The 17,117-nt window shown below is 36.3% G+C and overlaps 1 protein-coding gene across 3 annotated transcripts in view; it reads right to left on the bottom strand.

Annotated features, from left to right (window-relative positions):
* The window catches only part of gli2a (GLI family zinc finger 2a), an 84,445-nt gene that overhangs the window by 52,474 nt on the left and 14,854 nt on the right, over positions 1-17,117 (bottom strand). For 2 of the 3 annotated variants that reach the window (XM_067408693.1, XM_067408695.1), the window contains exon 2: positions 15,960-16,081. In XM_067408693.1, the coding sequence (XP_067264794.1) occupies positions 15,960-16,074 (115 nt within the window). In that variant the 5' untranslated portion in view covers positions 16,075-16,081. Of the gene's footprint in view, positions 1-15,959; positions 16,082-16,233; positions 16,353-17,117 lie in introns of those variants that run through there. The other variant, XM_067408694.1, reaches the window with a different exon arrangement.

Here is a 17,117-nt window from a genome sequence, read left to right as displayed (position 1 = left end):
ATGACCAATAATATTTGCCTGGACAGACCAATGCTACATGTTGCTACTGTGTGGGGCACTGTTTTTTAAAGCATTACAGGACAGGACAGGACAGGGCAGGACAGGACAGGACTAAATATAAAAAATAAATAAATAAATAAATAAATAAATAAATAAAATAATGAAAGTGTTTGGTCATACACTTTACACAGAGTTTGAAATATAAAAAAATATATATATATAAAAAAATTTTGGAGCAAACTTGCTCTAATTTTTGTGCACACGACAGCCATTTTAGTGGTGTCTTGTATCAAAGCTAAAAGTTCAAAACATCCTTGTCTTTAACGTCGGGACAAAAGTCAACTGTGAGTCTACTACGTTTTGTTCACACACTCGTTTAACTCCTCTTAGAGCTCTTGTAAATATTGTCAGACGAGCAGAAGCTTGCCTCTGTCTGCCTCTCAGAGAGCTCTCTACACAGGGCAATATTTATCTTAGTGCGGGCCGCAGGGAGGGCTAAAGCTGAAGAAAGGGGTCTAGGTAAACACTTCAGAGGGGTCTGAGACAGCCCTCCAACACTTTACTGAAAAGTGCCAGTGACTGACCTCACAGCTCAATGGCCCGGTGCTAACTAGGACAGAGACAAAGCGGGCAAACAGCCAATTGTTTGAAGATAGAGCCTGCAGTGCTAAATAGGGGACAGGAGGATGGGGGCAGGGGGAAATGCCAAAACTTTACTGGAGCTGTAATTTACAGCATTAGTGTGCAGCATTAAGACAACTTGTGATTCTTCTAATGCAGTGGTTACAGTCTTAACATGTCCAGGTCATATTTCACCCCACAAAACTACTAAACAGCTCTTGGAAATACTTCATTCTGATTAGTCGATCTTTGCATTCTGCAGTCAAACATGTTTACATAATGATTGCAAAAATCTATGACTAAACTGAAAAATATTTCACAAAACTCAATATCATCATATTTAACAACAAAATATTCATACATCCTAGTAACAGTTTGGTTATTGTTAACTAAAACTGTTTTTGTAGATTAAAATAAAGCTGAAAAACTTGAACTAAAATTACTAAAACTAAATTTAAACTGAAGCTAAATAGAAATATTAAAAACAACAAAAACTAATACAAATGACAAAAGAACAAACTTATATATACACATACATACATGCACACACACACAGAAAATATAAATATAATAGCTAATACAAAATATTAATAATTACTATAATATTAGTGTATCATTAATACTAAAATAACACTCCTAGTTATATTTTTGTACTGGCTTTAATTTCTGAAGTTTGTACAAAAAACTGAAAAGTAAAATGCCTGGATGCATTAGACTAGAGTAATGAGAATGAATTGTGTTTAATTATCATGAAAATCAAAATGTAAAAAATAAAAAAAAATGCAGTGATCCTAAAAATGTACTTCATGCGCAAAAATTCATGTTAAAAAAAAAGAAAAAAAAAAAAATATTATTTTGTGGTAAAATTTGTTGTGAACTATTGCAGGTTTGCATGAGATTCACCTACTGTTCAGCCGAATGAGACTATAAAGATAAGAGAGCTTTGAATTTTATATGAGTGTCTTTTCACTCTATACAGGCAAACCTTACATCTACAGAAAACTGACATTAAAGACCATCAGAACATTTTTGTGCTAAAGTTTCTTTTAACTGTTAAAGTCTGCACCGACGCAAGAGTACTGACCTGTCTGAATTAGTCAGTTCTCATTACTTGTGGTCACAGAAATGACGATAGAGTAAAATTAGGATTGATAATTGTCAGCAATTAGCTCAAGGCAAAGAAAGAGAAGACGACAAGCTTTAAGATACGTGTTGTGAATACTTAAAACAAGTGGAGACTAAGAGCCACTGTGGCTAACTGGTCAGAGTCTGACAGCCAGGACGAGCAATACAATACACTCTGTCTGAGCTAAGAGGCAGGTCATTAACACATAATAGGTAGGGGTGTCACTTTAGACACCTTAATTTGATAATTACTGACAGGTAAAATTACACTATTGAATGATGACAGAATAAGGGATAGAAAAGTTTTCTGTGCCCTCAGCCAGTAGGATACAATGAAACGGTTCGGCCTGCCTGTTCTACAGTATCTCAACCACAAAATGCAACACCAGGTGATTTTCCAGAATGAAATGACTCACATGGAGACTGGCTCCGGACTGTGGATGTATCCTGCGGGGCAGTCTCAATATTTTTTAATGCATCTTAAAACAAGGAACCAGAATTTTGCATTCATCTCTCATGATTCCTTTGATGAAGCTTTTGTTCTGAATCAGTTTTTGTCACTAGGCCAAAAATCTAAATGACTGCCAGAAGTTTTCTCTTACAAAGATATTTAGACAGTAATCAAAGCACCTCAAAAATGTTCCTGTTTTCCATTTAGAGTTTGCAAAGGAGGGAGTTTTGACTCTAGTCATCTTTCTTTTGTATCTTAACCGGATACTTCATCCAAAAACGTATCAATTATTTACCCTCATCTTCTGTCGAACACAAAATAAGATCATTTGTAAAATCACTTTTTTTTGTCCGTACAATGAAAGTCAGTGGGGTGCAATGTTGTTTTGGACCCCATTGACTTTCGTTGTTTGAATAAAAACATTCCTCAAAATATCTTCTTTCATGTCCTGCAGAAGAAATTAAATGCAATGGCATGTTTACAAATGTAAACAGAGACGGCAATTAGAGTAGCACATCCACACACTCAAAATAAACATCTGGTTTTTTAACGTCTGTCGTGATAGAAACGGTGGCGTAAAACAGAACCATGCTTTACTGAGAAATCTGATTAAAAAGCAGTTCTCCTCTATTGCAAAGTAATCTCAAAGTGCATTGAAGTTTAACAGTTGCCGCTGTCTTGATGAAGATACACATGTGCCACAGATGTATTCACATCCACAAGCTGATCTTTCAATGGGTATCAGATGGTGCTCCTGCATCAGTGCTTTGTTTCTCAACTGTTAAGGACTTACTTACAGTGAGCTGACATGACATGGGTCATGGTCTCAAGTTTAGATAGAACGATAGATAGATAGAACGATAGATAGATAGAACGATAGATAGATAGAACGATAGATAGATAGAACGATAGATAGATAGAACGATAGATAGATAGATAGATAGATAGATAGATAGTTAGATAGATAGATAGACAAAACGACGGACAGAATGAACGATATGATAGATATGATAGGACCTTTGACCTTTTTTATAGAGACCAAACAATATAATGATAGATAGAACGATAGATGGAACAATAGAAAGAACGACATAAAGATAGATAGACGGAACAATATGATGATAGATAGATTGATAGAACAATATAGATAGAACGATATAGAACAGTGGATAGATGGATAGAATAATGCAAAAATATGTATATAAATACAGTTTGTGTGAACTGAACATGTGAGTGTCACACTGAATATTCTTCTGTTTGAGCACATTATCATTAACAGTTATATGCCAATTACACTGTCTCTGAGCATTTGACAACCTGCCAGCCTGAAGTCTCTTGAGGTGTCAGAATTGGGCTACACAAACAGATGAGAACATAAGGTCTATTTAGGGGGATAAGAAGGCTCCATTTCCAGAGTTAGCTTGAACCCACCTGCAATAACATAATTCAGACATGCCTGATTCGGATTCTTTTTCCATGAGGAAAAAAATATAGCCTCTGATAACAGTTAGCATACTGCTTTGAATGGAAAGCCTTAAAGGTCAGAACATATTAAGGTTGTCTAGGTGTCTGTGTTTAGATATAAAATAACAGAAGTGATGTATTGCTCATAGACATCAAAATAAACAGTCACCAAAAAATATAATAAATAAATAAATAAATAAATAAATAAATAAATAAATGCCCATTATTAGAATCTATACTGTTTTATATTAATGAAAAAAAAAAAAAACAGTAAACCTAAAATCAACTATTTAGCCATCACACCATTATAATATACAGTAAGTGAACCTTTTAAAAATATTAATAATTTAATAACACACTCAAGTGTCATTTTTGCAGTTTTTTAAATTTCATAAAGTAAGGTAATCTAAACATAAAAATAAGTGGCCAGTGGTCATACTTTACATTAGGGTCCAGTTCTCACTATTAACTAACTATTAACTATGTCTTTTGCCTCAATAAACTCCTAATTATTGCTAATAAATAGTTAGTAAGGTAGTTGTTAAGTTTAGGTATTGGGCAGGATTAAGGGATGTAGAATAAGGTCATACAGAATAAGGCATTAATATGTGCTTAATAAGTACTAATAAACAGCCAATATCCTAGTAATATTCATGCTAATAAGCAACTAGTTAATAGTGTGAATTGGACCCTAAACTAAAGTGTTACCAAACTAAATGACCATGCAAAATTAAATATCCAATATCAACATAAATATATAAATAAATAAATGTGTACATTAGATAACATTCCCCTGGGTGTAAAGTATAAATCAATTGAAACATATTTTGCTTTGGAAAAAAAATTCCCATAGAAATCTATCAGCAGAGTAAAAGGCAAATCAAAACACTGCTGTATGATATCTGTGCGCTGACACAATAGAGGCCTGCTCTGTATGCCTGCGGTATTCACTGACTCCTTAAATTAGATAAGAAGAAGCATATTTACACACTGGCCCAACACTACAATTCAGTCTGTCAGTGACAAGGTCTCAGTCAACATTGCTCTCAATCCATTTAGCTATTCTGTGGTTGTGCAAACAATGGTATTATAAAGGCAATGATGTTTATGCTATTAAGTGGTGGTTGTGTGGGAGAAACTATGCTGCTTTTTTGCCTCCTGCTCTTGGCAGAGCCGGCACAGCTCCCTCTGGCTCCAGACGCCTCTATGTCGCTGCCAGCAGGGCGAGACTCGCTTGACAGAAGAAAACGTTACCTGGAGCAGACTGCTAATTGGCTATGTCTCAAACACCAGCATAGAGCTAATGAATAGACCATAACGCATTAACTGAACATTACAGAAGCATATGAGGGGAACAAAAAGTTAGTTGTATTCTTTTTTCTCTTTTCTATAATACAAGTACAGTCAACAAAAACACTAAAAAAAAAAACAATAATCATTCAGTCTTAAAAAATTAGTCTTATATCTATTAATCAGATATACTACCATTCACAAGTTTGCAGTTGGTAGCCTTTAAATCCTATAATTCACTCTACATTATCTGAACATTTAGACATAAATACATGCTAAAATGTTTGAGATTGTACCCTGCTTCCTGTTACATTTTGATCTTTCTACCTGTGTTGATACCTACATGGCTCCATGCCACAACATGTCAAGCGCATGTCTTGTTTATTCCATCGGTCTCATGCCATGTGAGTCAAAGATAAGATACTATCCCACTGGATCCACGTTAAACCGCTCGGCTCCAGGAGGAGGAGGAGGGTTAGAAGGAACACTGGGGCCAAGAACAAGTCCGTATCTGCGGGTGCCATGCAATGACCTTTTTTTCTCTTTGAAGCATAGACCAGGAATGCATAGTTTACATTGTGGGAAATTACCTGAGCCACAACAGAGTTTAAATTCACACCAATTTATACTTGAAGGTTCAGATGGACCTTGAACTTGGACTTTGCATGACCAAAAACCTGCTTTCTCAACCATTTGGGTGTGTAGGCGGTGGTTCCAGCCGAATAAGTATTCCGATGGCATGGATTTCATTTGGAAATGATGTCCATTTTCCTGAAAGCTCCATTTTTTTTTTTTTTTTTTTTTCACTTGTTCTCTTAACATAAGCCAGACTTATTTTGGGAAAATTGTTTTAAGAATGATTAAGACTGTAAGCTGCTGCCAGCAGAGTGAGTTGGCTTTTACAAGAAGCAAATGAGTAAGGAAACATTTTGATTCCATTTCCCATGTACAAGCTTTCAAAATTCCAAAAGATTTTGGTCTCTGGCAGCTTTTCCATGCTGCCCACAGGCCACACAGAAGGAGAGGAGTGAGCAGTACATATGATACTGTACATCCTGTGGCTTCCTCTTGAGACCAAAGCTTCAGCAAATCTGAGCAAATAGCTATCCATGTATTATTTTCTTAACGCTGTTTTCTCTGACATTTTGACCAGCAGGTTTACAGGCACTTGTTCTGCGAATCAATCAAATCTGCAAGGCGGAAATTCAAAGAGCCAGCTAGCTAACATGGCAAGCCCCACATAAGGCTTCAAATTTCTCCTTACAAATGAAGAAAAGTGCACAGCAGACATTTTTTGATAATTTTCCCCCCTACCTCTTTAGACAATCTTCTCTCTGAATGATTTTTGGTTTGAAATGCAACTCTTGGAGAAACAGTTCTGTGTCATTTACTTACCCTCATGTCATTCCAAACCTGTCATTTTTTAATTTTTTTTTTCTGTTGAACACAAAATATGTTTCCAAGACTGTACTAGTTGCCCTTTTCAATGCAATTACAATTAACTGTTCTTCAAAAAGGGTGCAAAAGAAATATCTTAGGGTGTATTTACACCAGGAAAGTCCGCTAGTTCACTTGCTTGGGTCTGGACCACATTCAATGTTGATTTTGACCGCCTCTTCAGCTGGGTCTCGGTATGGTTGTTTGATCCGCATCAGAGTGTGATTGCTGTATTCACACCTGCCTAAAAGATCCGAACGAACTTGAGTTCAATTCAATCGAATCAAACAAGACAGGTGTGAATACACCTTTAGAAATATCATAAATTTGTCTATATTGCATGTCTTCTGAAACCAGACTGAATTGTATGCCATTATTAAATTTTTCTTTTTCTAGCTCTCCTTGACTCATCCACTGAGAATTGAAAGTTCAAAAGAGATTTTGTTTGTAATCAGATCTTTTCAACAAATCAGTCAATTTGGTTCACAAATCCAGTATGAATGATTTTGTCACGTGTTTATGGGTTTTGGTTTGTGTTTATATTTTCATGTCTTTTATTTTGTAGTTTGATTCATGCTGCTTGTTTGTTCAAGTCAAGTCAAGCCACATCTTTTATTTTGTATTTAGTTCACGTTTAAGTTAAATAAAACTGCACTTGGGTTCTTCAAGCTCGCCTCTAGTGGATCGTACATTACAGATTTGTTCATGATATCAGACTGATTTGGTTGTCAATTTCAAATCACTGACTCATTTAGTCGCAGTGGTTCTCGAGTTAACAGCTCATTGGAAGGAAAGATTATTAAATTTCAGTCTGTTTCTGACCAAAAGCTAAAGTATAATTTCAGAACCTCTGGAATACAGCATATGAGTGTTATGGACCACTTTTATGATGCTTTTGAGCAGTTTCCTCATTCATTGGAATTGCATGGAAAAGAGCCACCAATATAAACACAAGCTTGGGGTGAGTAAAATAATGACAGAATTGTTCCTTTTTTAGATAAAATATTGTAATAATATATTGATTACGTGTTCCTTTTCACTCAAGTGATTTACAATACTAACAGAAGGACAATTTTAACAGGAGTAGTTTGTCAAGTGTTGCTTGGTTACTTGCAAGCAGCCATATTTTACCCAAAGTGATTTACAGTACATTAATAACAGAAACAGTATCCCCTGCGCAATCTTGGGTTCAGTGCCTTCCTGGAGGGAACAGCAGGATCTCAGTACCTCTGTGTTCATGGGGTACTACTATTTGGATTCAGTCCTAAAACTGTTACGTTAGTAGCCCAGCTCCATCAGTGGGTCATTGCCATCCTATCAGGGGCACAGAGATAACAGCACAGGATTGTGTTGATGCAGTCCTGATGTAGTTAATTTGCCAATTTCTGTGCAAAAAAAAAAAAGTGTATGACAAAGCTACTACAGCACTGGCCACTGACATTCAGTACTTGAATGAATGGCCAAAGGAGCCACCACATGCTTCTGTGTGGCTGTCTGTCCACTAGCGGTTGGAGGATTCCTCTGTTTGTTATCACTTGACTGACTGCATTTACACAGTCAATCCCCGCTGCTTATTTTGCTGGTCGCACAGTTTACTATAGCGCATCTAGGCCCCGTCCTTGGAGCGTGTCCAGTAATGACTACTGCTGTCGCCCCCCCTACACCCCCCCCCCCCAGCATTCTAGATGCTCTGCAGCTGTGCATTTAAATGTAGTAATAAATGTGCTTCTAGATATTATATTTAACATACATTTCTGTGCAGACCTCCAACAATGATCTCTGTATTCTGAAAAAAAAAAGACCATTTGTTAGGCTCCGCCCCTCTTGGTTTGTGGTTTCTAACACCTTTCACAGACTAAGAAGACTAAAAAGAAAGAAGACTCAAAATGTTTCTAAGGATTTTTATTATTATTATTATTTTTACAGCACAGTCACTATGGCACTGAGAGTTACTTTCACCTGTAGGGATGCACCAATTTTAACATTTTTGCCAGTAACGATAAGCTGGTCATTGTTTTTATGTTATTAGCAATAATCGATAAATGTCTGATATTAAAATTTTACATAAATGAAAAACAAGTAACTAAAATTAACTTTAAAAACTAATTTTAAATGCTAAAAGTGCATTATATACACTAAACTAAAAACCATTTTAAAAACAAATTTGTAAATGCTACAAGTGCATTTACATTATAATTTACAGTATGCAAAAAATATTTTGATTTGCTAAAAATTACATTTAACAATGTTATTAATGATTAATCTTAAAGATTAACTCTAAATGAGGTAATCTAAATGAGCAATAAGCAATTAAACATCCAGTATCGACTGACAAAAATAAATATCTAATATTAACCAATGTGGTCCTGAATATTTTGTGCATCCTTAACTGCCTGTCCTATGACCTGGATTACTACATACATGAAAATAATGCATCATTACAAAAGTAAAAAAAAAAAAGAGTTTTTTTGTATCAGTATCAAGCAACTAAAAAAAATCCACTTGCACATTCTGTTTGTATTATAAATAATGAAGCAGTGTTACGAATATTGTCTTTGTTTATCCTCAGTAAATGTCTGGAAGACTTCAGACATTCTCTTCCTGTCATGCTTCGCTGGGCTGCGGGTCTGGCTCAGGACTGTGTGTGGGTAGAGGTTCACACCCTGTTTTCATTAACGACAATACAAACGTGTCTGTTCACTGGACACCTAAATTCACCGTAGGCTGCCTGAGCCCAAGCCATATATATATCCTGAAACTTCATTCTCAATAAGGTAAAAATGACAGTAAAGGGGCCACCAAAACACCTGTGTGGGAGCGGGTCTCCATAGCCTTTGAATACACACAAGGAAACATAAAATGGACGGAATTATCTCAGAGTTTGAAGTCAGGACTAAACGGTTCATGCTGGGAATGGCACGCTGCTAAAAAAAAAAAGGAGAAAAAAGGAGGCAGAGATGAAGAGGGAACAAGAAGGGGAGTGGGCTAATCCCCCGAAGCATCCATATATTGCTCCTTACTCCTCTCCCACTGCTTGTAAACGCCCTGGAATGTAACATGTTGTCTTTGGACCCTGTGTGTGTGGATGTCTCCAGTATGGAGAGATTTATGTGCACAGACGTTGCCTAAAGCTCCCTCTTTTTGACTTTTAACAAGGGGCTTTGAAGCAAGGGTAGAGCCTTTCAGCATTAAAGTAATATCAGAGGCACATTCTTTCATTTCTTAGTCAGTTATGCATTGTATCTTTGTGTGGTGGGTGTATCTTTGTCAATGCGTTATGTCTGGCAGATGCAACATCTGAGAAATGGGTCAAAATGAGTTTGTCTTCCCTTGTAATATTAGCGAATCTTCTCTCGCGTAAAGTTTGCGATGCATAAGAGCATTTTTCAAAAGAAGTACTTCCAGAGCACTTTAAATATTCCTCAGAACTCAGATGTTAACAGTATACATATATTATTCTTTATTTTCAAGCACACTAATGTTCGAAATACACCAGACATTTTTTTAACATCAAAATGTTGAAAAGAAAAAAGACTAAAACCCATGTGACTGAATTCAAGCAAACTTGAAGGAAAAGTGTACTGGACTTCCTCTTTCCAGTCTCATTCCGTATGTAGGGCACCACTTCTCTGACTTTTACTTTCTTTAATGAGTGTGGAAGGGAGCGGAGCTACTTCTTCAACTTCTTGATCGGAATCTCATGTTTTTCAAGTAGACTTTATGCCACAATCAAATGCCTGTGGACTCTCCGAAAAAACAAAATCAAGACATCCCCCTGCTTTCACTTACCATATCTAATCTTTAAATCCCCCTTTGGGGCTGGTCAGTCCCCTATGTGAAATTTAAGATGAGGAGAGCAGGGGGATCTTGGAAAGCCATTTACTTAACTGTTTATAAAAGCCACATGAAGGAAACTTTGCACAAATCCCTTTAACTGCTGGTGAAAGAGCTTGTTTCCACACAGAGAGAACAAGCAGCAAGCACAACTAAACCGAACAAAATGGGAAGAAAAATTAAACAATATGCGCCGACAGCAATAAAATGATCTTTTAGTTTTTCTTGCCAAGGTAGGATCAAGGCTAGGTGTTTTTACACAGTCTTGGTCACCTTTTGGGAAGCCGAAATGAAAGTATTTCCCACCCTAAAATGATATCAATCTTCTGCAAAGACTGCAGTCTGTTCCAGATAGTGGGCGGTCATACATCTGACAGGAACAAAAAAATCAGACTCAGTCAATAGGCCTTCCTGTAAGCTGCCTGCATGACTTCTCGGGTGTCGGGCAACGGTGGGGTCAGTATTGACTGAGGTAGTTTCGAAACCAATAGAAAAAGTAACTATTCCTTTCATGCACTAAATTTGTAGGGTTTGCTCTAGTGGAGACCTCATCACATCACATATATGATGACCAAACATCAAAGCTGATCACACAAGATGGCAGTACAAAAATAGTGAATCTAAATCACCATACAGGCCTTACAAGTTCTCTTCAAGTGGCATTAATGAGTTTAAAGTCTGGTGATTGAAAAAAAAAGAAAAAGGGTAATCTATATAATGTTATTCCTTTATATGAAGAATAAACTTTATTCAAGCCACAAAAAGACAAACTTTTTACTGAAACACTGATAGAAAACAAAGTGCGTCTCACTGCGTTTGTCACCCAATGTGCGACCCCATTAAAGGTACCAAATTCAAGTAGAGGGGTAGAGATTAATGAATTAAATTCTTTCAAACAAACTATCGTACACCTAAAAACAACTGGAACATAGCATGAAGACTACTTTTTACGATAGATTTAAGGTGATTTTTCACACACAAAAAAAAAAAAAACCTTTGTGTTCCACGGCAAAAAGAAAAGTCATACGTGCAATAGTTCTAAGACATGACAAACTGTGACAGTACCGTAAGACAAAAAAAAAAAAAAAACACAACGTCATTATAGATGTAGCCTGCTCATGCTATCCTGTCAGAGATCCTCTTTCTTTGACCAGAAAACCCACTGCAGCGGAAGGGCCTCATTTAGAGAAACAGAAAGGCAAGGAGGAGGAAAAAAAGAGAATAAATCCCTTTCTCAGGAAGATTAGTGGCTGTCCCTTTAGAGTGGGTTGTGGATGGAGCAGCTTTTTAAGCCACATTTTTCTCTGCCAGTGGCTTGACCCCTGGTGCACTGCCTCTCTCCCCTGGGCTGCCCGCTGTACTGCTCTCTGCTCCTCCCACCCAGCCTCCTTACCCATTCTTCATCGTCTCTACGGAGAACTACTCAGGAGGGATAAAGAAATACCTCTTTTTTTCTGACATGGTGTCTGCAACCAATCTAAAAACCGCTCTGTGTGCTTCCACAAATGAAAAAAGACGTTTCTGGGCTGGAAAAATAATATCCGCCGGTCATCAATCTGCTGATATTATATCAGAAACTAGTAATGTCACAGGGCAGGGGGCGGGATAATATCCTCACCACATACTGGTATCAAAACAAAACTAATTGTCATTTGGCACCTTGCTATTTAAAATAGGAAGGTCTGTACGACAACCCTTCATTTAGTGCACACATCCTCATTAGGTGGACCAACTTCAAAAATATAGTTTTTTTTAGCATGATCTGAGCTAAAAAATCTAAAATCATCACAAAAATTAACAATAAAAATAATTAGACATACACTGCCAATTTAAAATGTTTGTGTTTTTTGAAAGATATTATTCTTTTTTTTTTTTGGCAAAAATGTATTAAATTGATTTCAAAGTGTCAGTAAAGATATAATGTTACAAAAGATTTCTTTTTAAAAATGCTGTTCTTTTGAACATTCGATTTATCAAAGAATTCTGATAAAAAATGCATCATAGTTTCCACAGAAATATTTAGCAGCATGGATGTCAACTGTTGTCAACATTGATAAGACGTTTTTGAGCACCAAATCAACATATTAGAATGATTTCTGAAGGATCAAGTGACACTGAAGTCTGGAGTAATCAAGAGTAAAATGTAATAAAATTACATAAAAAAAGAGATTTGAATAGAAAACTGATATTTTAAATAAATAATATTAATGTTTTAACTGTATATTTGATCAAATAAATGCAGCCTTGGTGAGAACAAGAGACTTCAAAAATATCTTACCAACCTCAAACTTTTGAATGGCAGTGTGTTATTGAAAAGGAACAGTTTTCAGCAAACTTTGGTCTTTACAGTTCATACAGCAACAGTAGCTGTACTTGCATTATTAGAAGTAACTGTCCAAGGGTGTTACCAAGATGGCCGCCAAGTGGACTGACTTTGGTCAGGATCATGTCAGGACACATTAAATTTGAGAACACCGGTTTAAAATTTGGAATGAACTGGTGGGAAAGAATGTGCTGTGGTCAGAGAATTTTCTTTGCAGATTTTCCTTTGAAACACTGACACCTTTCCTTGTTCCTGCTTTATATCATGTACCTACACTGAGCACACATTGTCTCGGGATACTGAACAAAAGTTGTACCGAGCAGCTAATAAATCCTGCAGATCCCCTGTAACCACTAAACTGACCTCAATAAAACAAATTCTGCACCATAAAAGCTGTAAATAGACATAAAAGTGAGACGGAACAAAAAGTATTGGATAGCTTAGAAATGCTTTAAATAAGTTTAGCCCTGCTCTTGGAGATCTGTATCGCCCTGCAGGGTTCAGATCCTCTAACTCTAGTCAAACACACTTGAACCAGCGAATCTAAGTCTTCAGGTTCATTGGCAATTACAAGCAGGGTTTGAAATAAACCATGCAGGGAGGCAGATTTTTAGAGACATGACTGAGTATGTGTCGGTAACTGTAATATTTTCACAGAGATGCTTTTCAACGTTTTAAAGGAACAGTTTCTGTCAGTTCATTCCAAATCATCAGACTTTCTTTCTTCTGTTGAACACACGTTTATGTGGAACGTACTGGTTGTTTTTTCAGTGCAATTGCAATGAATGGAGTAGGAAGCTTAAAAGCTTCAAAAATGACACTAAGCACTATATTTCAAACCATCTGAATTCAAAATTAAATTTAAGTACAGTAAGTACTTATGTGACTTTTCCACTGCGTGGTACTACTCGGCTCGGCACGGCACGCTTTGCTTTTCCATTGCAGTTAGTACCGCTTCAAAGTGGGTGGGATTATAGACTGATCATATAGTTGCGCTGCCTCTACTGCTGTGGATCCGCTCCTCATATACCAACAAGTCTGCACCTCATCTTCTGACCACGATATAGCCATTTCTTTTTTCAAGTTGCGTGCGACAGTCATTTAAAGCAAGTCATTTCGCGAACAAATGATACTGCAGTGGCTGTTACTGTCTATTTAAATCTAGGGGGTTTGGTGTCTCGTGTTTCACATCCAATGATGCTGGTAGTTACGATTCTCTCTGACCGTACCGCTCCGTACCAAGCCGTCCCACGCAGTGGAAAAGCGCAAAAAAGTGAGCCTTACTAAACCATAACATGCAGTGTAAAAGCCCCATTAGTAACTGTTAAATATGATTTGTGAATGTACCATTCAGAGCAATTTTATGAAGAGGATCAATGATTAAAAAGATCAGAATCACACAAATCATTTGTTCATGAATTGGGCATTGCTACTTCTCTCATGAGCACTTATGAACATGAGAATTAGAGCAGATATCAAGATTTTCAGAGAACAACAACTTAATTTTCAGCCGTATGGACCACTTAAATGATACTTGATACTTTGAGAGCTTCACCCATTCATTGTAACAGCATATATAGAAAATTACCAAGACATTCTTTAAAATGTTTTCTTGTGTTTTACAGAAGAAATAAAGTCATAAAGATTAGAAATGACATAAGTGTGAGTAATATTTGGGTGAATCATTCCTTTAATGTTGTTTTATGCTTACTAAAAAAATCATGAAATTAAAATGACCCCCCCAAAATCAAAACAATGCAGAAAAAAAAATATATAGAGGTCGCAATTATCCAACATTCTACTGATAAGCCTTATTGGACAATACATACATAAATAATGATGTATGCATAATGCATATATTTGTTGATTTATTCATGTTATATGAGCATGATGCTACACAGAATTGCAGCATCAACAACAGTCAGAATGTATTATGAAAATGCATTTCTTTACAACAATTTCCTATGGCAGGCCAACAATTTTGGTGTCACCCAATAATTAAAGTATGCCATGCAATGATAAACTACATTACTATCTCAGCACAGACCCCGATGGCCAAAAACCATGATGCTAACAAGTTCAGACAGCCATGATTAGTAATACATAACTTCTGGTCTCCAGTGGTGAGAACAAGGTCCTTCACCATCACTGAGGTTTGAATTCAAAAGCCTTTTCAGCAGGCAACTAACGAAATGAATTACTATTCCTTGAGTATTTCCTATTATCATACTTTTTGAGTTTTAAATATGTAAAAGAACTCTTTTCACTTTCAAAATAACCCACAACATCATACACCGAGACAAAAAATAACACCCTTCTGAAGACCGGGTACACCGATGCCCTATTTCTCCTTTTGTCTTAAACAATTTATGATCATTGCTTTCTTATGGCAGGCCACCAAACCCCTCATTAAACAGTACGATGCCATAATATGAGCAGGTCATTAGCATTTCAAAGGTCTTTCACCATCTTCATGTTTGTCAGATGGACAGCGCAGTCCACTGCTCTCCCTGAAGCTTTAAGAAATTTATAACATTTATACTCTGGAGGTAAGAACAAGGTCTTTCAACCTAGTTAGAGAAGGGTTTTCATCACACATTCACTGACATCTTTTAAACATGTACAGCCTCTCGTCCATTCTCTTCACCCCTTTCCTTTGCATCTTTGAGTCAACAAGTGATGCATGAGCAAACCGATCCGATAAGCAATGAATTTCTATACACCTCTCAGCCGATAACATGTCTTTTATAATATAGCGTAATGTAGGGTAAAAATAATAATTTTACAAAATGTCAAAATTATTATTAATATTAAAAAAATAATAATAATTAAATCTAAAACTACTAGGCATACCAAATTTAAAAGGTATAATAATAACAGCCAAACCAGTGTAGTTATTATTAACTAAAACTGCTTTTTAATAACTGAAAATAAAACTGAAACAAAATACAAACATTAGATGAAAAATTGAAATAAAAAGTTTAACCTGAAGTACACAAAATTACTAAAAATATTACTAAAACAATAAAGCTAACTAATAAAAAAACAAACTTAAATTACAATGAAAACTTTAAAATGTAAAAATAAAAGCTAATTTAAAATATAGTATATAAATAATACTAAAATAACACTGTTCTAAACTTGTTTCCCAAACACTCCTTGTCATTAAATGGAATTTGCAGTCTGCTGCTGTAGTTTCAGCACTGACCACTAGGGACTAAATGAGCTATGCTAACCAGCTAACTGTAACCCCTTGGTCGGACAACTCAAACTAATAAAGAAAAGTTTTAAAGGGCACCAGAGTCACACTTCACAAGTCAAGCTACGAACGGCCTCTACATAATTAACTGGGATAGAGTAACTAAACAGCAGAAAAATAAGGCAATGCACCTTTTCCATCTGAGAATACAGTACCTCGAGATGCTGTGGTCGGTGAGGGCTTTTTGGGAAGGTCTGAGAAACTACTGCCATCCAGGCCTGATCCCTTGCATTCCTTCTTTTCTGTGGTGGTGGGACTTGTGGTCTCCATGATGAGCCTGAAAGAGAAAAACTGTTTTTTTAGTGTCACACAAATAGATGACCTTAAACATGCTACGATGTAGGTTAGCAGACAAATATAGAGGTGTCATAACCTTGATAGGTTTTTAAAAACACATGCAATGACTGATGCAGAATGTAATAATAATACTTCTCTTCAAAGTCCTACAACTGCATGAAATCTTCAGAGTGGCACTCGGAGGGTGTGACTGAAATGTTTCCATTATATAAACTATAATTGTAAAGAAAAATCCTTCACTTCCCTCTGCCTGGTCTCATGACTTGTCTGTTTGTTTTGAAAGCTTAGAGGAGCCGTTGTAGAAATGCCATGTTACCAGAAGAGACAAAGCAGAGAGCGTGCAGAGTACCTCCTCTATGGCAGCTCTGTCAGAGCGCTCAAGTGCCTGTGCTGAAGGCAGATGACTTGGCAGCACGCCGCTTGTTTAACTTTGTGTAACCTACAAGATTATCCTTGGTTCAGAGCAAACAGCGAGTGGTTTAGGATTGAAAAGAGGTCCAAACTGAGGCCATTCAGTCTCTGATTGTGGCTGCTCATGTTGTTTGTTCTTCAGCAGATGGACAAGTATGTTTAATACACCTTGCAAAGCATGATGTACTCAGATTAAGTTTAAATAAATAGGGCAAAAATAATTTTCACATCAACACTCATAATGTGATTAACAACGAGCAAGAGGTAAAACAAACAACTAAATGTTGTTCACTAGACAAACAAGCTGAACAATTTTGTTTTCAATTATGATTTAGACAACAATTATGAATTATGAAGATAATCAAGATAAAACAGTATCACATTCTGTTTTGTAATGATTTTGCTCTTCTCTTTGGTAGTTTTTAGTAGGTTTTAGAAGAGCACTACAACAGTTCATCAAATTTATTTTTATCTAATTTATTTTGATATTATATATTCAAATGTATATAGATATATATCATTTATTTGATATCTCTGTTTATTTTACTAATTTTTATTTTCAAGTTGAATTACATAGAACGGTCAAGGAAATCCACAATTAAAAA

Source organism: Chanodichthys erythropterus, chromosome 14 (assembly GCF_024489055.1).
Source record: "Chanodichthys erythropterus isolate Z2021 chromosome 14, ASM2448905v1, whole genome shotgun sequence".
Classification (NCBI taxonomy): domain Eukaryota; kingdom Metazoa; phylum Chordata; class Actinopteri; order Cypriniformes; family Xenocyprididae; genus Chanodichthys; species Chanodichthys erythropterus.
The sequence above is the reverse complement of the archived record's forward strand: the minus strand, read 5'-3'. Positions and strand labels throughout refer to the sequence as shown.